General features: G+C 43.9%; 2 protein-coding genes across 2 annotated transcripts; both read right to left on the reverse strand.

Annotated features, from left to right (window-relative positions):
• Positions 1 to 2,402: 2,402 nt before the first annotated feature.
• On the reverse strand, positions 2,403 to 10,170 carry nr1d2a (nuclear receptor subfamily 1, group D, member 2a). The gene is made up of 8 exons (XM_086113262.1): positions 9,831 to 10,170; positions 7,340 to 7,588; positions 7,176 to 7,264; positions 6,482 to 6,626; positions 5,366 to 5,994; positions 4,102 to 4,287; positions 3,801 to 4,011; positions 2,403 to 3,334 (listed from the first exon to the last, which is right to left on the reverse strand). The coding sequence occupies exons 1-8, from the start codon at positions 9,859 to 9,861 to the stop codon at positions 3,135 to 3,137; spliced, it is 1,740 nt and encodes a 579-aa protein (XP_085969388.1). The 5' UTR covers positions 9,862 to 10,170; the 3' UTR covers positions 2,403 to 3,134.
• A 7,308-nt stretch (positions 10,171 to 17,478) lies between these two features.
• Positions 17,479 to 25,455, reverse strand: LOC147203921 (ubiquitin-conjugating enzyme E2 E1). The gene is made up of 6 exons (XM_086113633.1): positions 25,293 to 25,455; positions 23,509 to 23,692; positions 22,630 to 22,680; positions 21,663 to 21,795; positions 18,960 to 19,107; positions 17,479 to 17,775 (listed from the first exon to the last, which is right to left on the reverse strand). Exons 2-6 carry the CDS (start codon positions 23,661 to 23,663, stop codon positions 17,678 to 17,680), a joined length of 585 nt encoding a protein of 194 aa, XP_085969759.1. The 5' UTR covers positions 23,664 to 23,692; positions 25,293 to 25,455; the 3' UTR covers positions 17,479 to 17,677.
• Positions 25,456 to 27,226: the final 1,771 nt, after the last annotated feature.

Here is a 27,226-nt window from a genome sequence, read left to right on the forward strand (position 1 = left end):
TTGCAATATTTTAATGCCTTTGTTTCTTTTTCCTTGTTGAAATGCCTTTGTTTTTTTCTCTCCTTATGACTTTGAGTCACTTTGCTGTTGAATTGTGCGATACAAATAATTTAGCCTTGCCTTTCTCATAAAATCTTTTTAAATGAGTCATAATTTTGACTTTTTTGTGAATAAAACTATTCTCATTAAATGAATCTTTTTTTAATTGATATTGACTATTCTCACAGGATGACCAAATGTTTTCCTTTAAAAATATTACTCTTGAAAAAGTCCTCCATATATCATCAAGTTTTTTCCTCATAAAAATATGACTATTATCCTAACATTCTGCTTTTTGAAAAAAAAAAGACTATTATATGTTAATTTGTAAAAAAATAATTTTTCTAAAATAAATCGTAAATTCAAAAAATATGACTATAATAGTCATTCATTCATTCATTCATATGACTATGAATGAATGACTATTATATGTTATTTGTAAAAAAATTAATTTTCTTTAAAAAAATAATTATTGTAAAATTAAGCCTGCTTTTTCAACATCCTGAGCACATCACTTTGTTGCTCACCGTTGGCTTGCAGCTTGTCTTGTGAAAGCATAACAACTTTCCCCTTGCAGTGTGGAATAATTCCTCAATCCATCATTGTTAGCCAAAACAAAATAAAAGGTCATCTTTTCAGAGGCCAGTAGAGGATGGAAAGCATGTGACCTTTTTACACAATCAATAGCAGGGCTCGTTTGTCTTCATCCACGATGTCTCCTCTTCCCCATGCTTTGACTTTAACAGAGAAATATTTGCGCTTGTGATGAGTCCTAATTCAATCTGTTGCAACATAAATAAAGTGGCTCATCTTTAAAATTGGATGAGAGGAGATGTGTTCTATTTCAAAATAAGAGACACAGGGAAAATGCAAATCGCACCCACATCACTGCGCAATGAAATAAAAACATTCTAATTCTTTGCAATTTAGCATTGTTCATTGTCTGCTGGGATACCTGTTTCAAATTTAGTAGCGATTGTACAAAATCTGCAGAACAAACGTGTCTTTGAAGAATTGACCCAAGACTTTGTGTGTTTGGGCAGAGCTTCTTGACTTTTTTTTGTAGGTCTCTTCATGATAGACGTGCTTGGAGGGACCCCTGAAAATTGCTTCAAAGCAAAACAGCGGACTTTCTGTTCCCTTTTAGATAAAGGTTCTTATGATTTTTGTTGTTGTTGGTCTACTTACTATAGACATGTCTACCAAATTTCATGTTGCTGGGTAAATTTTTTTTTTTTCCATGGCTGAGGTTTTAAAAAGCGACCAAACATAATTTTTTTTCAGAGAAAACTAAATCAAATGACCCCCAAAGATATACTCGTGTACTAGGTGTCACGTTCTGCGTGATGGTAGTTGTAGGACCCCAAAAAGCAGGGAGGTAGGGAGGAGCAGGGTGGACTGACCAAAATGTATTTAACAAAAAATACACACGGCAGTACAATGGAAAAAAAACACCAAGTCGAAGTACTCAAAAAAATGCCTGGAAATCACAAGTATCAAACCAAACTACAACAGGAAACAGAACATGACAGGAGCACACGTATGCTCGTATACTCACAGCTCACAGTGACCCAAACGAAGACTGACAGAAACTCAGGGAACTAAATACAAGCTAAGTGACGGGACAACGAGAAACACCTGGACAACACACAAAGGGTTGAGGGAGCTAATTGGTTACACACAAGGAACACTGATAACGAGAACAGGTGGCGAAAAAAGGGAACATGAGGAATCAAAACCAAACGTAACCAGATCGAAACATAACACTAGGTGCTCGTCAAAAAATTGGAAAACAGTATCACTAAAAAGTAGATTTATTGAAGCAAAACTATTAACAAGTGAAACTTGTGTAATGCATACATTCATTCCACACAGATTGACACATCTCAAGGGTTAATTCATTTTAATTTAAATAATTTTATCTGAAAATGAATTAAAAAAACATACTGTATATATGTGTGTGCATGTATTGTTAGGTCATCTAGAGGACAGGTGTGTGAAACATTCCGACATCTCTTCTTTCCAGAACATTCCACCCTGCTAAAAGACTAACTAGAATTGTTTTTATTGTTAAAAAAATCCCAAGAAATCTTCTATTGTTTTTGAGAAAATTGATTTATTCTTCATGAGAATAAAGTCTTATTTTTGAGAAAGAAAACGGTTAAAAACAATTTTAAAGGCCAATTTAGACAAAATGTATGACTAGATTCTTCTGGGTGGCTCTGAAATAGTCATATTTTTCAAGAAAGCCACTTTTTTTTTTAAATCCATACAGTAGTATAAAGGTATTATGACAATTGAAATGTGTTCAAACATTGATGCGCCTCATGTCTCCTACAAATAAAAACACACACACAGACTGCTCATTTTCTTCTTCTCCCATATTTATTCATTTATACTATACATATTTGTCTGTTCAAGAGATATTTATATATATATATATTTTATGTATAGATATTTACAATTGACAGTGTTGCCAAGTACAAGAAACAAAAATGGACGACACTTTTCCATGTTCAGTGCCGTGCAGAAAGCACATTTGATTGTAAAACAAAAACAAGAAAATCATACATAGAAAAGTGGAAAGTTCAAAACTAAACAATAAAAACCGAAAAAGCATGATGACGTTTGGGCCTCAAGCTGGTTGCCACCTTGCATTGGTGGACTCAGGCCAACTTGTGTGAATGTCTGGAAATCTTCAGGCGGCGATGCGCGTAAGGGGTGAGGTGACTTGGGGGCGTTCAAGAAAAAAAAAAAGTATAAGAACAACAACAAGAACACTAGAGTACTAAAGACACACACAGTCAGCGGAGAGGAGGAGAAGTGGCCACAAGCACGTTTTAGCCATGCATCAGCATTAGCAGCACATTGGTCACATTAGCTTTTTGTCGCTATCAACATGCATCGAAACGGCTTGCAAAAGAAATCCAATACAAAATGAGCATAATTTGCATAACGCCGATCAAGTTTTCAAGTGTCTCTGTGTTGGTTTGCAACAATCCTCTCCACGTATACAGTACGACTTCGTCTCCTCTTTAAGAGTCCATTGGTCGCCCCGACCGTCCGGATGTGGGCGTGGCGCGCCGGTTCGTCCGTCAGGGGTGCACCTTGAAAGAGAGCAGCTCCTCCGAGTGCATGTTGTTGAGGGATCGCAGCTCGGGCAGCTTGAGCAGCAGTTTGGTGAAGGTGGTGGCCGCCTCGTCGCCGTGGTTCTGCATAAGGAGCTGGCGCAGAGCCCGAATCAGCTTGTCCTGCAGGGCCTCCACCGCTGTCAGGTCCTGCAGACCTGACCGATCTGCACCCGCACACGCAGGAGGGAGAGAGAGAAAAAAGAAAACTTGGTCACCTGATCACCAACCCCAATGTTTTGGACTGCCAAAATGGGGCTTCAGCTGTGTAAAATACAAGTTCATGACATGTGACCAAATGATGGCGCTTTATTCTTATAAAATTCTTTTCTGAAAAAAAAAATCCGAATATTTTAAGTGTTTCTTTGAAAGAATTTACTTATTACTTAGAAATAAAAATGAAAACAGATTTTTTTTTATGGGTTTGGTCAGTACTGAACTTTAATCCTATCATATTTACATTCAACATTCAAAAATAACATCTCCAAATAAATGTCAGGGTTACAATAATACTATTTGACTTTCTTCTCAAAATGAAAAACATCCTCCTAAATTATCGTTGTATTTTGAGCGTGTTTAGCTTTTCTTCCCTTCCCCGTCATCAACTGTTAATTTTTTTTTTCATGACATTACCAGCAGAGACGAGGACGACGGCAGTGAAGAGGCTCATCTCGTCGCGGTCAAGCCTGAGCGCGGTAAGCTTCTCGCTGAAGTCGCACATGGACGCCAGCAGTTCTCCGGCGCCCAGTGCCCGCAGCGTGTCCAGGCTGTAGTGCTTGCCGCTCAGAAAGGTCACCGTGCGCTCGGCCATGTTGAAGAGCGAGGCGAAGCGCACCATCAAGACCTGACACGGCAAATGCACAGAGTGACTCGGGGCTGTCGCGTGGACGTTTTTCAGGACGATGAGATCGGGGGGGTGGGCGGGGGGGGCTACCTCGAAGGTGCCGGCCTTGAGCAGCCCCACTTGGTCGTGCTCCAGTAGGTCTTTGAAGCCCGGGATCCTCTTGGCAAACTCCACCACCTCGCGCACAGCGGGTGTGAAGCTCATGGAGAATTCCTCCCAGATCTCCTGGCTGGGCTTGTTGGGGTCAACGTACGGGGACGTGTTCATGGGACATACCTGACAAGAAGGAAACTGGATTTAACAGCGACCCCATGCAATGTGTGTCAAAAATAAAACAAACACAGAATGGGACTTGAAGGTGGTATGGGTTAGAAGAGGCGGAGAAATGTGGAAGGACAAACCCCAGCATGTAAAATATTGAATTTTTTTTTTGGGGGGGGGGGGTTAAAAATTTGGAAATTTAGGCCCTGTGACGATAGTCCTGAATGACAAAAGAGTGACAGTTACATTTAAAATGTCGAATAAAGAAAAACGTGTCCATTGGGGCGCATGTGAAGAGCAACGTTCTCAAGATGCAATGACCTGAAATGGTGGAATAAGTTGTGCAAGGACAAATTGTTGAAATTTAGAAAATGGCTCCATTCATTCCAATTTTTGTGGTTGAGAAATGTGTAAGGAAGAATTTGCCGGACAAAATGTATGCATCGGTTTGGGGATGTTATCATCAAGAATGCAATAGTGAATCACATAGCAATTTGGTGAATGTGAAAAATAGTCCTCAACATGTTTCGAATGAGGGCGGCACGTCTGCCTCACGGTGCAAAGGTGCGGCGTTTGATTCCGCCTCCGGCCTTCCTGTATGCCGAGTTTGCATGTTCTCCCTGTGCCTGCGTAGCTTTTCTGCGGGTCATTCCACATTCCAAAAACAGGTGTGATTGTGAGCGTGGGTGGTCGTTTGTCTATGCGTGCCCTGCGATTGGCTGGTTGGAAGAGTTGAGGAGATAATCGGACCAATAGGAATGATTCTTCTGTAAAAAGCAGGAATTTGGGGAATGAGGAAAATACGATAGTTCATAAGATGCTGTGAATGAGGGGAATATTATGTATCAGGAAATGTGGAAGATAAATGTCACAAGATCAATTGTCTTGCTTCGTGAACATGAGGCAAAAACGTGACAAATTCTACCATACACAGTCCTGACTGAGTTGAATAGTTTCCAGATCGAATGGCTTGAAATGGCGGACAAACATGGAAGGAGCACCGTGTTGAAAATTGGCGTAGCAGTCATAATAAAAACTATACATTCAATAGTGCTGCTGCTGAATAACAATGAAGAGTGGTCAGTGGACTCACCAGGTGAGCTCTGCCGTTGGCATAGGCCCGCTGCTGCTGCTGCGGTTGCTGCTGCAGTGTGTCCATGGGACAGGCGGGGGCGCCGCCGAGCTGCTGCGGTGGCGTGTGATGGTTAAAGTGCGCGTACATGTGCGGAACGTTCCGGTATCCCGGCATGGCCAAGTCATTGTCGTTGCTGTTCCAGCAGTTCCAGCTCTGCTGCGTCGTCTCCCCGCGGACGTCGCCGCTGCTTTCCGCAGACGACTGCGATGTCGTCATCTCCGTTTGTCGGACGACGGCGACGTCGTCCTCCCCGCTGTCGGAGCCGCAGGACGAGGACGAGCTGGAGTTGGTGTCCATGGAGACCACCGACTCGGCGTCCTGCAGGGTGCACTGCGGAGACGAGGGGTTGGAGCAGGACGGCGACTCCGAGGAAGACGACGATGACAACGAAGAGGACGACGACGAAGAGGAGGAGGCGGAGGAGGACGATGGCGAGGGGCTGGCGTCATTGGGCAACGGTGGGCTCTGGTGGCCGTGCAGCATACTGTGCAGCTGGCTGTTGTTGCTCATCATGTTATTCATGGCGTTCTGCATCTCCAGAAGCATTCGCTGCTTCTCGCGCTTGGGGATGCGGCCGAATCGCACAGCTGAGGATGCACAGTGATGATGACATCAGCGTCAATTTCCAGACTGTCTGTTTTCATTTCTTTCCAGACCTGAAAATGTTCTTTTCTTTTTCAGAACACTTTGCTCATGCTTTTCCAGATCACTGATACTTCCATGAAAGGGAAAATTGATTATCTTCTCTCTTTGGCTTGGTTATGTATCTTAAAAATATTTTTTATTTAATTCAAGATGGTATGCAAAAAACTGCATGAAAATATTTTCTATTTTTTTCATTTCTTCTTGTGTTAAGTTAGTTCCCCCAGGGAACATTTTTCATGTTTGTTTCCATCTAGTGGCCAAGATATGGTACTACAGTGTTCTCCCACCCTTTCGCTGACTACTTTTAGGAACCGCTCTGCATTTTCTGAACCGTTTATCCGTGATTATTCACTGACAAACTCACCTATTGACAGATTTTTTTTTTTAGGGGGTGGGGTGTAACAGTGAGTAGCAATGGCGACTACTAACCATCTCTGGACATGCCAACGGCCAAGCACTTCTTGAAGCGACACTGCTGGCATCGGTTCCTGTTGATCCTCATGATGGTGCAGTTCTCCATCTTGAGACACTTCTTATACTGAATGTTCTGCTGGATGCTCCTGCGGAAGAACCCCTGCGCAAGCACACCACCACCCAAAGTCACTTTAGGCATCAATATTTTCATGGGAGCATTTCTTTATTTGCTTGATTCAAAGGGTGTTTTTCTTTGATATGGATAATAGCAATTAATTATTTTGAGATGTTTCAAAGAGGCTTTCATTCTTTTTTTTTTATCTGGCTGTGAAATCTGTGACCAAATTTCTTCGTGACATGTTGAAGGATGACTTTTTCTTTTCTTTTTTTAATTTGGCATAGTTTTAATTGACAGTGTTGAGTGATGTTTTTTCTTTTTTTTTGCAAGGGTTACATTTGAATTTTGACTAATTCTTTGTATGATATCCAAGATAATATATAGATTTTTTTCTTTGTTGACAACGATGACACAAATTTGTACTCATGACTTTTTGATGATGCGTAAAAGTATTTAAGAACTTTTTAATGACATGATTCTTAAGAGATGCCCGTTTTTTTATCCATTTGGACATTAATACATGGTTCAAATTCGATTTTATTAAATCGGTGTTCAATATTGGTGTTTTATTTATTTATTTGTGAGTCTCACCTTGCATCCTTCGCACGCATGGACACCGTAATGGAAGCCTGAGGCGACATCTCCGCACACTTTGCACAGCAGCACCATGCCGTTGATTTCTGGAACACAAACAAGACATTATTATAAAGCCACATGACATTATGAATGACTACATTTCACACGAGTCTACGTACTAGTAATACTGCTCTTGGCGGAGGTGGACGAGCGTCCCGCCTTCTCCACTCCGTTTCCCCCTCTGGGTCCGCTCTTGTTGGGTGGCGCTATATCCACCACCATGCCCACCGCCCTGCTGGGTAGCGAGGGGCGAGGAGGGGTGGGCGATGTGGAGAGGAAGCCGCCTCCAACGCCGCCGCTGGGGCTGGTGCTCATGCAGGACTCCGGGCTGGAGGCAGCGCCCGATGAGATGTAGGCGATGACACCGCCTGAGGAGAGGACATGGGGAGATGTCAAACAAAGGGACCATGTCTGATCATATACATGATGGGTGTTGGTGACTGGGTATTTCTTTTAAGGGGGATGTGTTTGTGGCAGGATGAGTAAGTTATGATTTTTGTATTCTTGAAGATTTTTAAATTAATTTTGTAATCAATTTTTATGATGTGTAGGGCTCTTTTAAAAATACTATACACTTTAGAAGGCTGAAGTAATGATGTATTTTAAGCTTAATTTTGGGGTAACCAGTTTTTATGTGGTTCTGAATTTTGGAATCATAATTTTATGACACAATCAAATGTTTTTCTTGGTTGGCGCTCAATTTCAACCTCATATCTATGACTTGAAAAATTATTGTTTTATTAAAACCTGCAACAGGTTGCTGATGTTAAGTCAAACATGGCTGCTAATCTCATTTTTCACCATGACTAGGAATCCGTTGTAGTCCATTCATTAGCTTGTCTTGCCCATACCTTTTAAATTTAAAGGTTTGGATGACTGAGTGGGTTGGGTTTTACAGTGTTCGTGTGTGTGCGCGCGTGCGCACGGGCGACCTGCTTTATCACCTCCAGCCTGCTGGTTGGATAACAAGTGTTACGTAAGAGGCCATGTGCATGTAAGCATGTGAATACATTGGATGGGAGCTGACTGTACTCTCAGACCAGGTCACCAAAGCAGTGGAGCAAGACAAATGCTTGAGATGTCAAATAACACACGCGCACCCCCACCCCCACAACGAGTTTGGCAAGTGATAACACCCAAAAAGTTCTTCCTGGACATGGTTGAGAGATGCCCCTTGAATTTTTGAATGTTCACATTTTTTGCGATGACAAGGCTTAAGAATTGCTCATAACATTCCCAGTTACAAGATGATTCAAAGAACAGTTTTAACAACCTCTTGTGAGGTGTGTGTGTATATATATATATATATTTTTTCCTTTTTTGGGGGGGTGTACATTTTGACATAAAATTAAGATAATATTCAATAGCGTTTTTTCAAAGTGTTTAAATGACTGTTTATGACAAAGTACTCTTTTTCTGGATTTTCGTCGAGAATTCCATGAATGAATGAAAAGAAATCCCTTTAAAAACATTCAGGAGCCATTTTAGAATGCACATTTAAACGTTCAAATGGCAAACGTTCGTAAGCATGGAGAATTTCATGGGCTTCATATCAAGTGCTAATGAGCGTTTTTTCATTCTTGTTGGCGTCCACAGTAAGTGATTACCTAACGTGCACCGTGACTGCTGTGTTTCTGGTCCCACGCACACGTGTCGCGCGCGTCCCGGCCGTGGGTTGCCGCCAATCCGCCGAGAATGTGGGTCATCCGGACTCACGTGTACCTCACACTGATGTCCACTGCTGGATTATGCAATGTGCCGCGTCATCGGCTCACCGGCAACCAATGAGAGAGCGGCCTGGCCGGTACAATCGTACACTCTGCCACTCCCACCGACTAATCAGCAGCCAATCACAGATCACTTAGAGAAAAGCGTGTACACAGAGGCACATGGCTAGGCTGCCGTGTCCATGTGAGCACGTCCGAGGAAGTGGAACACGGTTGTTGTGTCAAGTGGAAAGTGAATGAAACAACAGACTCTAACCCACATTTTGACACTAAAACGCGGCTACACTCGACTTTTTCTCAACGTGCAATCCCTGACTAAACACGTATAAAGGATTTTAAAGCCCTCTTTTAGACGTCATGGCTTTAAAAGACATTTTAGACCGAAGGAAATGGTTGTGTCTGTGAGTGAATGAATCGAGCGTGTACTGGCACTCTTAACCCACGTTTAAACACCAAAACGCGGATATAGTTCACTTTTGCCACCATTTAACCCCCAGTTGAAAACCTGCAAACCATTTAAACCTCTCTTTCAAATGTCAAGGCTTTAAAGACAGTTCTTTTTCGGTCGAAGAAGTGGAACAGGGTTCTTGTGTCAGTCGTCACGCCAATACGATTATAAACTCGACTTTTATCAGTATGCAACGATGAGGAAAACATATGAAACACTTTCAGCTTTCTTATGAACGCCAGGGCTTTAAGACACATTTTTTTAGCTTCGAGCTGTGGCGACAGCAGCAATTACCCCCTCGTAATGTACGACAAAACGCACATATTTAGGCCTTTAAGTGATAAAGGTGGAACTTAAAAGGGCAACTGGTGAACAATTTACTCGCACTTTTCAACATTTACATGACATTTCACAGTCAAGGTGTCGGCTACTTACCAGGTTTAGCTGGTCCGACGTCCTCGGGCATGTCAGCGAGGAAAACAAGCGAAAAATCAACTTAAAAAGAAAGTTGAGGCGAAACTGATGACCGAAACGGAGGGAAGAAATGACCGGGACAGGATTGCGCTTCAGCGGGTCATGTATGTTCCCCAGGTCCGCTCCAGTGACTCACGGCTTGTGTATGTGAGGTAGGGAGCGCTTGAGGGAGGATTGGAAAAAAAGGAGAGCAAGAGGAGGGACACAGAGACAGGAACACCCCCCTCCACCTTCTCCTCCGACTTGCTGTGAGACAAGAACTGAATGTTCCACCGCCGCCGTTCGCCCCTCATGCGCTGACCCCCTCCGCCCATGTGACCAAGCTCCAGCCCCTTTTCCCCGGCCACGCCTTGTCGGCCGGCCGGCCCTGCTGCAACCACTTTAACCCAGTGACACACTTTCAGGGCACCGGGCGTGGGCGGAGCTTGGTCGACGCAAGTGACGTAACGTAATCGAAGCAGCGGTCACGTTGCAGCCGCAAAGTGCTGCGTGACGCGGCCTGAGACCGGGCATGCGCAAACGTTCGTGCTCGTGTCAGCAGCAGTCGCCTCACCCAACCTCTTTTTTTAATGCTCATATTTGTACATGTATAAACATGAACTGACCCCAAATGGTTAAAAAAAACCGCAATAGAAGGAATTATCTGATTGGAAATCTTCTGTTTGAGCCAAAATGAAGTAGTACAACGTTCCTTTTTTTTTAACCAAACCAAAGTGGTGGAACACACGTTGGAAGGTTTCAATGTTATTTCACTGTGTTACTCATAGTAAAATGTCATCTTCTGCTTGGAAATTAAGATGAGTCATTTGTAGAAAGATGCACACACAATGGTTATAAAGAGTTGACACACCCCTGCTCAGATGCCAGTGTTTGTGATTTAAACAATAATTCAACATTTCAAATCTTTTTCCAGTATCAACATGAATTATAATCGGTGAAAATTAAAAAAACAAAGGGATGAAAAAACAAATAACTACAATAATTTAGCTGCACAAGTGTGCACACCCTCTTGGGTGTGGCTGTGTTTAGAAATGATCTGTCCATTTATAACTGCTATTATTGTGTGGCAGGTGTGCACTGACACTCATTTAGCATGGATTTGAAGGTGATGGGTTCATTCTGAACACAACCACGTCCCCAATTATAATTGAACGTGCACAGGCGTGCAGACACATAAAGTTAAAAAAGGAATAGTGTGCATTCATTTTTTATATATGCTCATGAAAATCATGTATTCTAACAAAAGTTGATGCGAATTGTTTTTAGAAAAGACATTTAGTAAAGGAGGGGAAAAATAATCTATGCAGATGTCAAAACCATGTCGTCCGCCTCCTTTTTTTCTGAATTGGAATATGATACAAGCATTTAAAAAGCATCTATCAGATAATATTGGAGGCCTACTAAAAAACATGAAAGTGCATCCTGTCCCCTGAGGCTTTAAGCGGGTACCGGCATGTTTTGTTACATAAACATGAAAGGGTGTATACATGTAAATAGGTTGCGAGACAAGGGCATGTTTGATTTTTCATGATTTTGAAGCCTTATCTGATGTTCATAATGATTTAGTTTTTAATCATTCAAATTTAGTGACGTGTCAAGACTTATAAGACTTGAATCATTAAAAAAAAAATCGGAAAACTTTTTTTTAATGGTAAAGTATTTTTAACAAGTGAAAAGCATATATATATATATATATATATATATATATATATTTGAAACCAATTACAATAAGAATCATTTCTGTTGGTTTAAGTTTGTAGTTACAAAAAAAAGAGCAGATTTGAAAAGCACACATCGTTAAAAAATAGTTTGATTTAGAAATGTAGGTTTGTGTGCGCGTACGTACAAATGCATGTGTGTGCATGTCGGGGGGGTTATAACCTCTGCCCTCCCAATTGAACCGCCTGCAACAACAGGTAAAACTGTCCAGAACTGGCCCTGATAGCAAAGCATTAGTTTACATTTAATATTCATATTTTTAACAAACAAGCGCATGAGACAGGAAGCAAAGACACCCAAATGTTCCAGGTCTGGAATGTGTCCTTGCTTAGTGTTTTGTACATTAAAAAAAAAAAAAAAAAACTGGTGCACACACACACACACACTCACGCACACATCCACACAAAACTATATTTAAACACAACAGCGGCAGCCAACAACGGACTAAGTGAGGCATTTTTTTTCCCCCCATGGAGGTTTCCAATGAACGTTTCCTGCATGCGCCGGGAACACTGTGTACGCACAACAGCTCAGACACGCAGTGTTTGCACGTGACACCAGTGCTGCGGGGGAAATGCACTCACACTGGGACATACCATATATACTCCAAAGGCTCATGTATTCAGTGAACCTTCACATGGTGATAATCTGCACTACACAGAGACCATATCAGAGTTACATCCATCCCACATGTTTGAAACACATTGAACACGGCGTGAATTTATTCACTTATAACCTTTTACATCTCATTTCAATCTCACAAAGTCAAGAAATGGGATACCCATTCTATCATATAACATCACTAAGGAAACAAAAAAATTAACTCTCACTCGCACATCGCTCCAAACAAGAAGCTTTACTGTAAGCCTGGCACATAAAACAAAAGTATATTTCCAATTACTACTTTATGGTTGGGTCTCTTGAAAGGTGCTATAAAGAAATTTCCAAGTATTAATCATTCAAGTAGGTGTTGTGTGATAAGATGGGACAGGGCATTAACCTGCGCAATAACAATAAACAGTTCCTGCTGATACTGTCAATTTACGCTAGCACGTGTAGCATTTTGTTTGTGCACGCAAAAGGTTTTTGGCTGCTGCTGGGACTAAGATATCAAAAGTGCACGTGTGTGTACTTAACCTCGTGTATGAATCTTTCTATATTCAATTTACAATTGAAAATAAAAACAAAACAGTGACTTGTTTTTTTACACCAACACACAAAAATAAATGAATCAGTTTTAGGCTCGGATCAAAAATCTCAAACTGAAAAATGGGCCACAGGACTTTGTTTGATTTTACAGTTAACCTGTAAATGAACATGTTTGCAATTTTATTCATGGCAAGTAAAACAAACAAACTTCTAAGCTGCCACAAAACAACCAGTCAATCGAGACATATTGTAAAGGCACAGTTCCTGGGCTATTATTACATAATGCTTGAAAGGGGGGGGGGGGTTGAAAGTAACTAAGTTACGGTGATTAAAGTGCATTGTCTGCTCACTCAAGTCTACTCCACGCACGTGTGCTGCTGCGTGCGGATATGAATGAGTTGAAACCAAGGCGCGCGGATGAAAACTGCAGGGATGAAAATTGTCACTTCTTCCTCAAATCTGCAGGCTCCCACTGGTACGCGAAGGAATCACTGCACAAGTGCATCCATCCATCCATCCATCTTCTACCGCTTATCCGGGGCCGGGTCGCGGGGGCAACAGCTTTAGCAGGGAAGCCCAGACTTCCCTCTCCCTAGCTACTTCTTCCAGCTCTCCCCGGGGGATCCCGAGGCGTTCCCAGGCCAGCTGGGTGACATAGTCACTCCAGCGTGTCCTGGGTCTTCCTCGGGGTCTCCTCCCGGTGGGACATGCCCGGAACACCTCACCAGGGAGGCGTTCAGGAGGCATCCGAATCAGATGCCCAAGCCACCTCATCTGGCTCCTCTCGATGTGGAGGAGAAGCGGCTCGACTCTGAGCCCCTCCCGGATGACCGAGCTTCTCACCTTATCTCTAAGGGAGAGCCCGGACACCCTGCGGAGAAAACTCATTTCGGCCGCTTGTATCCGGGATCTCGTTCTTTCGGTCACGACCCATAGCTCGTGACCATAGATGAGGGTTGGAACGTAGATCGACCGGTAAATTGAGAGCTTCGCCCTTTGGCTCAGCTCCTTCTTCACCACGACAGACCGATACAACGTCCGCATCACAGCAGACGCTGCACCGATCCGCCTGTCGATCTCTCGCTCCCTCCTGCCCTCACTCGTGAACAAGACCCCAAGATACTTAAACTCCTCCACTTGGGGCAAGATCTCTCCCCCGACCCGGAGGGGGCACTCCACCCTTTTCCGACTGAGGACCATGGTTTCAGATTTGGAGGTGCTGATTTTCATCCCAACCGCTTCACACTCAGCTGCGAAACGCTCCAGTGAGAGTTGGAGAGCCCCGTTTGAAGGAGCCAACAGCACCACATCATCTGCAAAAAGCAGGGATGCAATACTGAGGCCACCAAAACGGACGCCCTCAACGCTTCGGCTGCGCCTAGAAATTCTGTCCATAAAGATTATGAACAGAATCGGCGACAAAGGGCAGCCTTGGCGGAGTCCTACCCTCACTGGAAACGATTCCGACTTACTGCCGGCAATGCGAACCAAACTCTGACATCGGTGGTATAGTGACCGAATAGCCCGTATCAGGGGGTTCGGTACCCCATACCCACGAAGCACCCCCCACAGAACTCCCCGAGGGACACGGTCAAACGCCTTCTCCAAGTCCACAAAACACATGTAGACTGGTTGGGCGAATTCCCACATACCCTCGAGGACCCTGCTAAGGGTGTAGAGCTGGTCCACTGTTCCACGGCCGGGACGAAAACCACACTGCTCCTCCTCAATCTGAGGCTCGACTTCCTGACGGACCCTCCTCTCCAGCACCCCTGAATAGACCTTACCAGGGAGGCTGAGGAGTGTGATCCCTCTGTAGTTGGAACACACCCTCCGGTCCCCCTTTTTAAAAAGAGGGACTACCACCCCGGTCTGCCAATCCAGAGGCACTCTCCCCGTTGACCACGCGATGTTGCAGAGGCGTGTCAACCAGGACAGCCCCACAACATCCAGAGCCTTGAGGAACTCCGGGCGGATCTCATCCACCCCTGGGGCCCTGCCACCGAGGAGCTTTTTAACCACATCGGTGACTTCAACCACAGAGATAGGAGAGCCCACCTCAGGGTCCTCAGACTCTGCTTCCTCCAAGGAAGACGTGTTGGAGGAGTTGAGGAGGTCTTCGAAGTACTCTGCCCACCGGTTCACAACGTCCCGAGTCGAAGTCAGCAGTGCCCCATCCCCACTGTACACAGTGTTAGTGGTGCACTGCTTCCCCCTCCTGAGACGTCGGATGGTGGACCAGAATTTCCTCGAAGCCGTCCGGAAGTCGGCTTCCATGGCCTCACCGAACTCTTCCCACGCTCGGGTTTTTGCCTCGGCGACCACCGAAGCTGCGTTCCGCTTGGCCAGTCGATACCCGTCAGCTGCCTCTGGGGTCCCACAGGCCATAAAGGCTCGATAGGACTCCTTCTTCAGCTTGACGGCATCCCTTACTGCTGGTGTCCACCAGCGAGTACGAGGGTTGCCGCCACGACAGGCACCAACCACCTTACGGCCACAACTCAGATTGGCCGCCTCAACAATAGAGGCACGGAACATGGTCCACTCGGACTCAATGTCCCCCGTCTCCCCCGGAACATGGGAAAAGCTCTGTCGGAGGTGGGAGTTGAAACTCCTTCTGACAGGGGATTCTGCCAGACGCTCCCAACAAACCCTCACAATACGTTTGGGTCTGCCAGGACGGACCGGCATCTTCCCCCACCATCGAAGCCTACTCACCACCAGGTGGTGATCAGTTGACAGCTCCGCCCCTCTCTTCACCCGAGTGTCCAAAACATGCGGCCGCAAATCCGATGATACAACCACAAGGTCGATCATCGAACTACGGCCTAGGGTGTCCTGGTGCCAAGTGCACATATGGACACCCTTATGTTTGAACAAGGTGTTCGTTATGGACAATCCGTGGCGAGCACAGAAGTCCAATAACAAAGCACCACTCGAGTTCTGATCGGGGGGGCCGTTCCTCCCAATCACGCCCCTCCAGGTCTCACTGTCATTGCCCACGTGAGCATTGAAGTCCCCCAGCAGAACAAGGGAGTCCCCAGCAGGAGTACTCTCCAGCACACCCTCCAAGGACTCCAAAAAGGGTGGGTATGCTGAGCTGCCGTTTGGTGCATATGCACAAACAACAGTCAGGACCCGTCCCCCCACCCGAAGGCGGAGGGAAGCAACCCTCTCGTCTACCGGTGTGAACCCCAATGTACAGGCACTGAGCCGGGGGGCAATGAGTATGCCCACACCTGCTCTGCGCCTCTCACCATGAGCAACTCCAGAGTGGAAGAGAGTCCAACCCCTCTCGAGAGAACTAGTACCAGAACCCAGGCTGTGTGTGGAGGCAAGTCCGACTATATCCAGTCGGAGCTTCTCTACCTCACACACCAGCTCGGGCTCCTTCCCTGCCAGAGAGGTGACATTCCATGTCCCAAGAGCTAGCTTCTGCAGCCGAGGATCGGACCGCCAGGGTCCCCGCCTTTGGCTGCCGCCCAGCTCGCATTGCACCCGACCCCTTTGACCCCTCCCACGGGTGGTGAGACCATGAGAAGGGGGACCCACGTTGCCTCTTCGGGCTGAGCCCGGCCGGGCCCCATGGGTGTAGGCCCGGCCACCAGGCGCTCGCCAACGAGCCCCACCTCCAGGCCTGGCTCCAGAGGGGGGCCCCGGTGACCCGCGTCCGGGCAAGGGAAACTGAGATCCTTTAATTTTTTTCATCATAAGGGGTCTTGGAGCCGTGCTTTGTCTGGTCCCTCACCTAGAACCTGTTTGCCATGGGTGACCCTGCCAGGGGCATAAAGCCCCAGACAACTTAGCTCCTAGGATCATTGGGACACACAAACCCCTCCACCACGGTAAGGTGACGGCTCACGGAGAGGTGCACAAGTGCATTTCAGTTGTATTTCACTTTTATAGAAAACTGTCATTCAATCTTTTAGAACTATTTTTCAGACTTGAACATACTATTTTATTCATCCATCCATTTTCTGATTGCTCTGTGTATGAAATGTGCTATAGAAATAAAATTGCGCTTGCCTTGCCTTGCCTAGACAGACGGGCAATGCTAAATCACAAAATATTTTTGCTGACGCCATCTCGTACTGGTGTAACACAGCATCAAACTATGACAATCATTTTAAGGATTCTTGAAACATTCATTCATTTTCCAAACTGCTTTTTCCTGACAAGGGTCGCGAGGTATTCTGGACACGATCCCAGCTGTCTTCGGGCAGTAGGCGGGGGACACCCTGAACCGGTTGCCAGCCAAATCGCAGGGCACACAGGGACAAATAACAATCTGGGCTCATACTCACACCTAGGAACAATTTAGAGTGTTCAATCAGCCTGCCATGCATGTTTTTGGAATGTGGGAGGAAATCGGAGTACCCGGAGAAAACCCACGCAGGCGCGGGGAGAACGTGCAAACTCCACACAGGAAGGCCGGAGCACGGCTGATCGTGATCCTGGTTGTGACTGTGGCGGCGAACAATCTAATGTGGCATGACTGATGCATGTAAGCAAACTTCTGTAACCCGACCAATTAAATATTGAAACCAAGCTAGTTTTGCATTTTTTGATCCTAAAAATGAAGTATGAAAAATATGGCAATTTTTCCATTTTATTGAGCTTTATTATATCCGCTTGAAAATGGAAATCGCTAATGATATACGGATTCCAACACACCTGCTTCAGTCAGGCTCAAAAGCAGGATGAGTGGAATAATACGTTTTAAAAATGACACAGACACCACTTCCTTTCTGTTGTGTTCTTTTATTTCCATATTTGCGCAGATAACTTAATCAGGAAGCAAAAAAATATACCAGACAATAAAGTACTAAAAATCTGAGATAAAAACCAACCCCCCCAACACAGACCACCAGGAGCCCCCACCACTCCTTGGACTTCCTCCTCCTCCTCCCTTCCTAAACCCACTGTCGCCACCTGCAGGTTCAAGTGGCGTATCGCTTGGTCCACTGTTTGGCTGTTCGATCATGTTCGGCTCTGTTAGTTGTGTACTGGGTGGCGATGCTTCCCACCAGAGGGTCGGCTGCAGGCAAAGTTGACTTCATTAGACTGATTTGCTTTTATGGCCATTCATCAGACTTCACTAAATACAATACAATACATTGCTGATTTATATAGCGCTTTCACAACAGCGGCAGCTGTAACAAAGCGCTTAACAAAACAGTTAAAGTAAAATAATAAACACAACACATAACATAAAACACGGACAGTCGTGCAGTCCTAACCACTTTTCCATCACACGCTTTGTTGTTTGAAGCAGTTTGAGATGAAAGAGGAGAGAATCAAAGTGTCCTTTAACCAGTGGATCAGAGACATCATGCTCAAAATGTGCACACGTGGGCTACAAGCTAAGTTTCAAAGTCAACAAGAAGCTGTAGCATCCATTGACGAAAAAAGAGATTGGTTCACTTCTCCTGTCCCATGGAAATCCATTTCAATTCCAAGCGGCGACTCACGGTTCCAAATACGCATCGGCGCTCTGCGCCAACGCTCCTCTCTCCTCATCCTCAACTTCAGCAGCCATCCATCCAGCCGCACCAAACTAAAACTCAACTTTTGGTTACAATTGCGCAATATCTGTCTGGTGTATGTGGGTCAAATGTGGTAGCAATCCGACAAAATCCCCAAGTCAAGTTCATCTTTGAAGGACCTCTGAAAATGGTGGGAAACTGATCCTAAACTGGTTGCTTCAAACCACGATGTCAGACTTCCTTGTGTCGCGTTGAACATGTCGTCTTGCTTTTTTTTTTTGGGGGGGGGGGGGTCTGCTCATGAGTGACATGCCACCAAAATTTTATGTGAAATCAAACAGGCTTTGAGGGGAGAACTTTTTTCTTTTGAGTCAAGAGTTTGCATAACCAGCTGACATCCTCATCTCTGAAGGATCTCTCGAATGACAAATCAAAATGGCCGACTGAATTATGGGTCATGTTCCCAAGTCAGATGACTAGTTTCAAACTATTGGAAGGATCCCTGGAAGTGTGCAAATTGCCGTAAAATGGTTGCTTCCCATGTCTCTTCAGGCATAAGTTCTTGAGCCTTGTTTGTGTGGGTCAACACATGCCTACCAAATTCCTGTTGCTATGCCAAACAAGCTTACAGGGCTTTCTAAAAACAGTGACGATGGTAGGTCCACGTGTGTGTGTGTGTGTGTGTGTGAACTTGGCCACATCGTAATAGAAATTTTAAACAGTAGGCATGTCTTACCTGGGTTACAGTCTGTGAGCAGAGAGCAGATGGACAGCAGCACCTTGGAGATGGTGAGGGCGGGGCTCCAATTATCCTTCAGGATGTCCAAACAGATCACGCCTTGACTGTTAATGTTGCAGTGGTAGATCCGAGTGCGGAATGTCACCTAAACAAACAAATACGCATGGCCAAGCAACACTTCAATACAATGCCAAAAATGTGCACTTTTTATTGTCATGTAAATTCATTTACCTAAAAGCACAATTGCCTATTTCATTATGAACTTGCCTTCACAAAATCAATTACCAATGCCCACGTGCAATTTCTTTTTTTAACATCCATGTAGATTCTCAGCCATCCAGATCAAGGTAGAATTAATGTTTTTTTTAAAGGCTAAAACTGAATTAGACAATGATGTTATTAGGCTAATATTAGGTGGTCACCAACTTTTTTGAAGATGAGAGATACGACTTGGATACTAATTAATGCAAAGCGCTACCACTTTGATAGACACTTTTGAAATTACACATTAGTTCAAATTACCTCAAATGATGTAATATTAGATGCGATTACTAAAAGTCAAGATACAGCTATGACGACGTGATCGTATGAAATGATTTCTCCCTATACTTAAGAGATCAATATGGAACACTTGATTTCAATAAATCTCTGCTAGCGTTTACATTTTCAAATGATTACTTCTAGACCATTCCTAGAAAATCAATGCCCCATTCCCGGTGAGCTACTTTTAGAAAGGGGCTACTCATATGGTCTTTAGGGGGGAACTTTGGCTGGTGACACGTGGACTAACGTAATATTAATAATATGCCTGTACTAACATGATGCAGGCAAGGCTGCTGATGATGTTGTGATTGAGGGCAGCCCACTCAAAAGTGTGCACTTTTACGTGGTGCTTAGACGCCCTCTGGAGGCCGCTATGTGCTCTGTGCACTCACTGTTCAGCCCGTGTGTGTGTGTGTGTGTGTGTGTGTTTTACCAACAGTTATGGGAGTCAAGACACATATTACAAAAGGGGTTGGAGGAATATCACAAATCACAAAACCTTTGTTTGCTGAATCGATTCATTCCGTGACCAAGCTAGCAACTCAATTTATTTGCATATCCAATCAGTTTTCTTTGTTGTTATGAATAGAAACACCATTAATTCATTTTAGCCCCTCTCAAAAACACGACCACGTGTGCCTACTGGAATGCATCTCCACAATTTATCCACGAGACCTCGGTTGGTGCCGCTGTTCCTGTTAGCAACAGAGTTTAAATCTGCTCAGCATGTCATGTCTACTTGTAAACAATAGCGTAACACTGGCTGCTTGTTTACTTTTTTTCCTCCTCCTGATGGGGGAGCTGAGGTATCTATTTGAGGGAGGTGTTCAAGTGGATGACGCACCGGGCTGCTAATCACATTAGCATTGGGCTAAATCTGATGTATTCACAGCAAAGCTTTGTTTGCTCATTAATATGCCACGTCACATTCAAATTCGTTCTGGGATCCGTTCTAGACACGCAGGTGAAAATAGAAGAAAAAGACCATCCAAAAAATATATTTAGAAAAAGCTGCATCCCTCCCACAGACATTTAAACATTAAAAAACACCAAATAATAAAACATTAAAAAGGTTTTGTTTAGTTGGGAGACCTGCTCATTACACTGCATCTCCAAGTACACTTCAGCAGAGCTCAACGTGCTGTGCCACAACAATTCTAGGACTGTATTTCGAAGAAAAAAAAAATCTTCAAAAAAGGTCAACATCGTCGGGGTGCAAACAACCAACTTTGATAGAGTGTCGCAACACTGTAGAGCCGTATCACACTGCGTCTGACTGCTTTTATATTGAGTATTTCATCCCTGGGGCTCAGTGAAATTAATGTTATTTGAAAATAGCGACTTGTGCTGTATGTTTTATTCATAGCGCTTCTGAGGTTTTGTAGGTATATGTGAAAAGTGCCTTTTTATAGTGTCAAGATGCTTGTAAGAGGTATTCTGTGAGCTTTCTCGGTGGCCTATTTTTGTAGTTCACCACATAAGGACTTTTTTTCTTGTCCTTCAGTCGTATTAATTAGGCAGCAGGATTAAGAATAAATGATTGCAACAGAGGTGAATGAGTCCCATTGGAACCCTTAATGGTGTCTCAATCATTCACACGTGTAAAGCTGGCTGGATGTTTAACGCGAACACACCTCACTCACCATGTGACGATCACATTTTTCTACTTAAATATGCAATGTTTAAATTATTTTTGCTGTATGTGCCAGTCTTGCAGGAAACCTCCACTTGGGAGTGAAACAGCTTGAGGCAAACACACTGCGAGTCTTCTTTTCACTTGCACAAAGCGATGTCATACGACAAGACTCCCAAAAAGAGAGGGAGGGGCGCCAAGCAACACGGGGATGCCTTGACTTGGGAGTGTCATTTATCGTGCAAGCAAGCTTAATTTAACCATATCTCATGATCATCCTGAAATCATATCGTCATTAAATCTCGAGAAAAGTGATATAAGATCCTATAAAACTCTAAAATATGTCAGGTCACTCGGAAGTCGAGATGCCACGTTAAAAAGAGTTCACAACGTCAAAGTATAAATACATTTCAAGCATGTCGGAAATTAAAAAAATGTTTTGGGTCACAATATGGTGGCTTTTCACTGAATGGGTCCGGAACGCATCCTCCGCCATAGACAGCGCCTCACTGCAAATAATGTACCTTGGGTGGCTTGAAAGGGTAGTCGGGCGTGAAGGCAATGTCCAGGAAGAAGACGCCCCCCTCATACACGGAGCCTGGCGGTCCCAAGATGGTGGACCTCCACTCATAGATGTTGTCTCCTTTGGGGCCGGCGCTGCGCGCACACAAAACAGACAAGTGAGACAAGTGAGAGTGTCGCATGAAACCACATCCTGACAACACTCGGGGTGAAAACATCCGCCAAGCAGGCAAATGCAACAGCAACAATGCCACAGTCACATCACTACATATTTTACTGACCAAAAAAAAAAAAAAGAAGAAGAAAAAAACCAGATCTTGCTAAATGTGAGACAATTTATGGCAATATTAATTAGTTAAAAGAAATACAGTGCCAAATTCAGATATTTTCTAATTAGGGTGGACATATACTCAAATTACCAATTTTGAATACATTGTTTTATTTGGGATTATTAGTTAAAATAATGACTGGATTTGGGAAAGGTTACTGGGTCAATAAAAAAAAAAAAAAAGGATTTTGTTTTTTTAATGACGTTGGATACATCATCAGATGGCTTCAGGGCTGTTACATTTTCTGTGTGTGGAACTCAGTAAAAAATTCCGGGCGGAAATTGGCTCGTGTGTGATAAAATGAAAATGTTATCATCATAAAACTTTACTTTCAGAAGTCGCAGTGACTTATTAATAATGACGATGTATTTGCCAAATATGAATGAATGTTCATGGTGTTCAATTGTTTTGTGTCATGAATTAGTTCAAGCAGAAAACCACATTCGGGCAATGTTTATAGGGATTGAAGTATAATTTTTTTTTGTCGAACGTGAAGATAATAGTAACAAATTTTTCATGCTTTAAACTTCAAATTACCAAATTATTTTTGCCCCAGAGAGTGTACTCAGAGACCTCTATCAGAATGCTCGAGAGCTTCAAGATCAACTGTAAAGGCATCAAAGAGCTGCTTGCGACTGACCTGCAGTTTGGTGGCGGGTCCAGTGTGATGTCAGCCAGCTCTTTCTGAATCCTACACAAACACATTGACGTAAAATAAATCAATTACAGAATTTTGACAGAGGTTATCTGCTCAGGTGCAACATGTAGTAGCTAGCTGTGTCTAAACCCCCAAAAATGTGTCTTCCATTCGGATAAACCACTGACGTGGCCACTTTAAAGCGCCTCATTGTTTCCCATGACTGCACTCTCATCAGAGTGAAAAGCCACAAGGAGGTTGGGGTGAAGTCTCCCCTTACGCTCTGATGTAGCCGCGATAAAGCGCCTTGCCTCGTTTCCTTTGAGTCCGAGAATGGCTTCAGAATCCTTAATGTGCCCCGTTGTCAGCCACGAGCGCATGTGCATGACTGAGAGAAGACGGAAGAGCGAGATGGTTATAAATCCCGACAGGACAGCCGGTGTATGGCCAAGGGATTGGTGCTTGCGTACCACTTTTCCGAACAGCTCATTGTCACAGTGTGGACAAGTCCTTTGATAACCAGAGCCCTTTACCCATTGAAGGCTTTAAGTCGATATATTTTTGCAGATCAAACACGCAGTTATGCGCAGTGAGAAGAAAGATGGAAGACGAGGTAGCACCCATCGTATGAGGACTTGCAGATGTATTTGATTGCCTGTTGACAGGGGTGTGGTTTCAACGCATTCAATGGACACATCCACAGCGTTCCAGCTTGATGTTTTATGATTTTTAAAGGCTGTGCTTGGAGGTTTTTCTTAACCAATTACAGTTTGCAGTGTCAACATTTGTCTGTGGGGTGTCACGTTTAGAAAACATTTATTTTCACTTTACAGGGACTTTAAAAATGAACATATTGACATGAAATAATAGTGATGATGTGACCTCTTGGCACTGGTGGAAAGCAGCTTGGAGGTCTTGCTCATGCTGGCTTTGCTCTCACGCTTCTTCTTGCAAGATGTGTCCTTCTGTCTGCTCTGGCTGGACGACGGCGGCGATGACGAAGAGCTGGTGCTGGCACGAGAATCCTCATCCGACATTCCGGTTTGGATTGGAGAAGAACCCGGACCTGGACAACACAAATCACCTGTGTTAAAATATTTTTTGGGCAATGAAATGCATCATAAATACATAATATTGTTTACTACTATGCATTTTCCAGTGCACTGTGATATCTTCTATTTATAGTCGGCACTCCAGGAGCAGCATTTAGGATCAAGTTCCTCAATTGTATCTGGGGTCATCATTTGTGAGGGATTTGTTTTTTTAAATTGTCATGATGACAATGGTCAACAAAGAGACAGTAAACAAAATGTCTGATTCTTGATATGAACATTCCTCAAACGATTGAATTCTGTCAATATTGATCTAGTCATAATTTCTGATGGAATTATTTTGAAAATAGTTGTGGAGGAAAGAAAATGTTCATGAAGAATGGATGAACAGCTCTCAATTTATTTTATTTATTTTTTTGGTTAACATTTCCTTGGTGATAACTGAGCAGAGAGAATCGTTATTTATTCATTTATTATTGTAGCGTCGTGAGTGCTACCACTTTGGAAAGAAAAAAACCCGTCAGGCTTTCTTGGATTAACGGCCCTCAAAGGATTTCTTTGGTCGTAGCTTCACGTAATTGCCATTTGAGATCACAAAATTGATTTCTTTTGCTCATAATTCTGTGAAGGGATTGCAATTTCCATATTTATTTTGACCGCAGCGGTAGTCAGTCAACAGCTTCTAAAGAGAATGTCCGACTTCTTCTGCATGAACAGTGCTCAACTGATATTTTTGAGGGAACTGCAATTTCTGTTATTTTAACATAGATGCTACATAGCGATGCACTGTCGAATGCAGTCTTGTCCAATCGGTCTCCATTGGGTCGGCACTCAATGTTATTTTTTGGGGTGCTGTTGGTGTTAGCATGCGGCTCTTTTAAGTGAATTACATCACTAACCTCGCAGGCACGATGAACAGGCCCAACGAGTGTCTTTGTTATCCCCACTTCTTTGTCAAAATGCAAATAATATCAACTGTTGTGATAGTTGAATTAGCTTGATGGCGATAGAGGAATCAAGACTTTTTTTCAACGTTAGCATCACCGTTAGCCTTCGTGCTAACAGTGCTTCCATTTCATTTCACACAATTTCTTTTGGTGTTAAGACGCTGTCGGTTATTAAACTGGATTCCCAGTGCGTTGTGCGTAGGATAAATGTTGTCGGAATGAAGCAAAAACAAACAAAAAAGTGTGTCACAAAAACCGCTGTCGGGTCAACAGCTATTCATCAGGCCCGACTAAGGCCATGACTACTTCCTGGAACGGCGTGGCTGCGACGGACCTTTAAACTAGGATCTAACGTACGCGTTAAACACGTTTGAAGGTATCCAAAGGCACGAGTGGATACGTTTAAAAGAAAAAGAAACGTTTCGAGACAAACCATACAGTCTAAAGCGTTAGGGGCACGACTTCATGTCAGCTCATAGCCGCGGCCGTTTTTCCACTACAGTCTATTATGTTTTGTCTCGGCTTTTTTTTAACACTGCTCGGCGGTCACAACAATTAGTCAACAACAATGGAGGCGTAGTAGTCCATCAAGCTTTTAGAGTCATCAGGCAAATGTTGCGTTAGCTGCTTCACCATGCCCGGCTCGATAACCCGGATCCGCACTCACCCAGTCTCTTTTGTGTCTGGACCTCCGCCGTCTGGCTGGCTGGCTGCTGCCTTGTCGCCCTCTGCGGAACGGAAGTAGCTCTCCTCGGCCGCAGTGGGCTGGACTGCGCCGGTGCCTGCTGGTGGAGGTGATGTGGAGATGAGGAAACGCCGCAACCGCAACGTCAACGTCTTTCCTGACGCCTTCCCCACTCGCTCGCTCACACGCGGAACCGCGCGTGCACACACACAGCCACACAAAAAAAGTCAAGCGGAGTCGCCAGAAGTGCCTTTGGTGGATATTTGGAGCATCAGATTGGAATTCATTGAAACAGTAAACCAATATATATTTTTTAAATGTACTGGATTAAAAAATGACGTCATGGCGTCACAACACCAGGGATTACTGAGATTTGCTCAAGCGCATTTCACAATCGGCAATTTGTATAAACTGTCAGTTTTTTTTATTGTAAAGTATGGAATGCACAACAGACTATTTCGGTCGTAAGATTCTAGAGGATTTTTCAAATGGTGTCTTTAGGTCGACATTTCTGTGGTCCTTCTGAGGGGACAGCAATTTCAATTGATTCGGTCAAATTTTCTGTTTTTACGGTAATATTGTGAATGATTAACAAGATTGTAAAGAACAATACATATGGCGTCTCTGAGTTGAACACTCAAACAATTGATTCGCGTGACATTTCACAATTTCCAATGGACAGTGATTTCTGAGGGGACAACAATTTCTTTTTTTTGTATATGTACTTAACTGATTGGGGGAAGTATTGAAATCTTCAATTGATCCCTTTGGAAATTATGACCAAAGACATTTCGACATAGGAATCGTACTTTCTCTTCCCCCCAATGTTGTTATTTTTGGTTTGAAGTTTTCAAAATGAAGTACTGTATTAGTAAAATGTTTTATTTAAAAATTATGCAATTGATTTCAACGTTATTAAAATGATATGCAACTTTAAACGTATGTAGCAGTAAAATCATGAAAACAACTTACACGGAATGGCTTTAGTTGGTGTTTGTATAGTTATGTGGAGCATGACAACATTGTTCACCGGACTAGAGTTGTTGACTCACGAGCACACACTTACCACGTAACCTGCAGCTATGTTTCTGGAGGGGCGGATTTCGTTTTGGATGGGACGCTTTTTGCTATTTGAGGACCTCTAGCGGTGGTCAATGGCATTGATTTGCAGGACGAGAACAAAAGGGCACTGCTGTATCTCTTCAGCACTTCACCAGAATTGTTTGCGTCTACTCAACGCAAGACAGATGTGAAGCAGTTGTCAGCAGCAGCGTTTATACAAATAACATACATATAATCCTGTCATGAGCGATTATGGTCCATGGGGAGATTGGCCAATCCCAACATGTCATCGCAGTCTCCGGGGTACAGTATTCCATTTGCCATTGATATGGACCAATTTCAGACGTTTCTACGTGCCTGCCAGTATCCACCAGTCAGCAACAGCTAGTCATGGACCCAATGTGGGGGACTCCTGACCTAGTGTTTCTGCAATTTGGGGCCCAAAGAGATTGCTTGCCTGGCTTGCCTGCACTGTTGCAGCATCTCTGATGGTCCTTTTTCACCACATTTATGCTAATGCTAGTTGCGGGACAGTGTCCAGTTCAACGCCAGTCCTTTCGTTTTCCACCACTAAAATTGGCTCTAGTTTTGGTGCTTGAAACTGGCCAGTTCAACGCCAGTCCTTTCGTTTTCCACCACTAAAATTGGCTCTAGTTTTGGTGCTTGAAACTGGTGTTAAAAAGGGCCCCAATTTTGTTGGGCCAGTCTATGTTTGCAAGTTTATGGATTTGAAATTTTAGCAAGCATCGTGGAAGTTAACATGCTTAATTTGCTTTCGGGGCCACATAAAATGATGTGGCGGGCCAGATTTGGCAACTGTGTAGTAGCATCTTAAGTTAACAATGGTTCACCAT

This window comes from Hippocampus guttulatus, chromosome 6 (genome assembly GCF_054856545.1).
Source record: "Hippocampus guttulatus isolate MCC_2025c chromosome 6, RoL_Hgut_1.0, whole genome shotgun sequence".
Classification (NCBI taxonomy): domain Eukaryota; kingdom Metazoa; phylum Chordata; class Actinopteri; order Syngnathiformes; family Syngnathidae; genus Hippocampus; species Hippocampus guttulatus.

What these genes read in the sequence shown, in the direction of transcription:
- nr1d2a (XM_086113262.1), bottom strand. Translation starts at nt 9,861, where the DNA reads ATGCCCGAGGACGTCGGACCAGCTAAACCTG. An exon ending in ATGCGTGCGAAGGATGCAAG is followed by an intron (nt 6,627 to 7,175) that starts GTGAGACTCACA and finishes GTGCTTGCGCAG; the next exon opens with GGGTTCTTCCGCAGGAGCAT. An exon ending in CGTCGTCCTCGTCTCTGCTG is followed by an intron (nt 3,335 to 3,800) that starts GTAATGTCATGA and finishes GTGCGGGTGCAG; the next exon opens with ATCGGTCAGGTCTGCAGGAC.
- LOC147203921 (XM_086113633.1), bottom strand. Translation starts at nt 23,663, where the DNA reads ATGTCGGATGAGGATTCTCGTGCCAGCACCAGCTCTTCGTCATCGCCG. An exon ending in CTTTCCACCAGTGCCAAGAG is followed by an intron (nt 22,681 to 23,508) that starts GTCACATCATCA and finishes GTGTTTGTGTAG; the next exon opens with GATTCAGAAAGAGCTGGCTG. An exon ending in GACCCGCCACCAAACTGCAG is followed by an intron (nt 21,796 to 22,629) that starts GTCAGTCGCAAG and finishes GTGTGCGCGCAG; the next exon opens with CGCCGGCCCCAAAGGAGACA.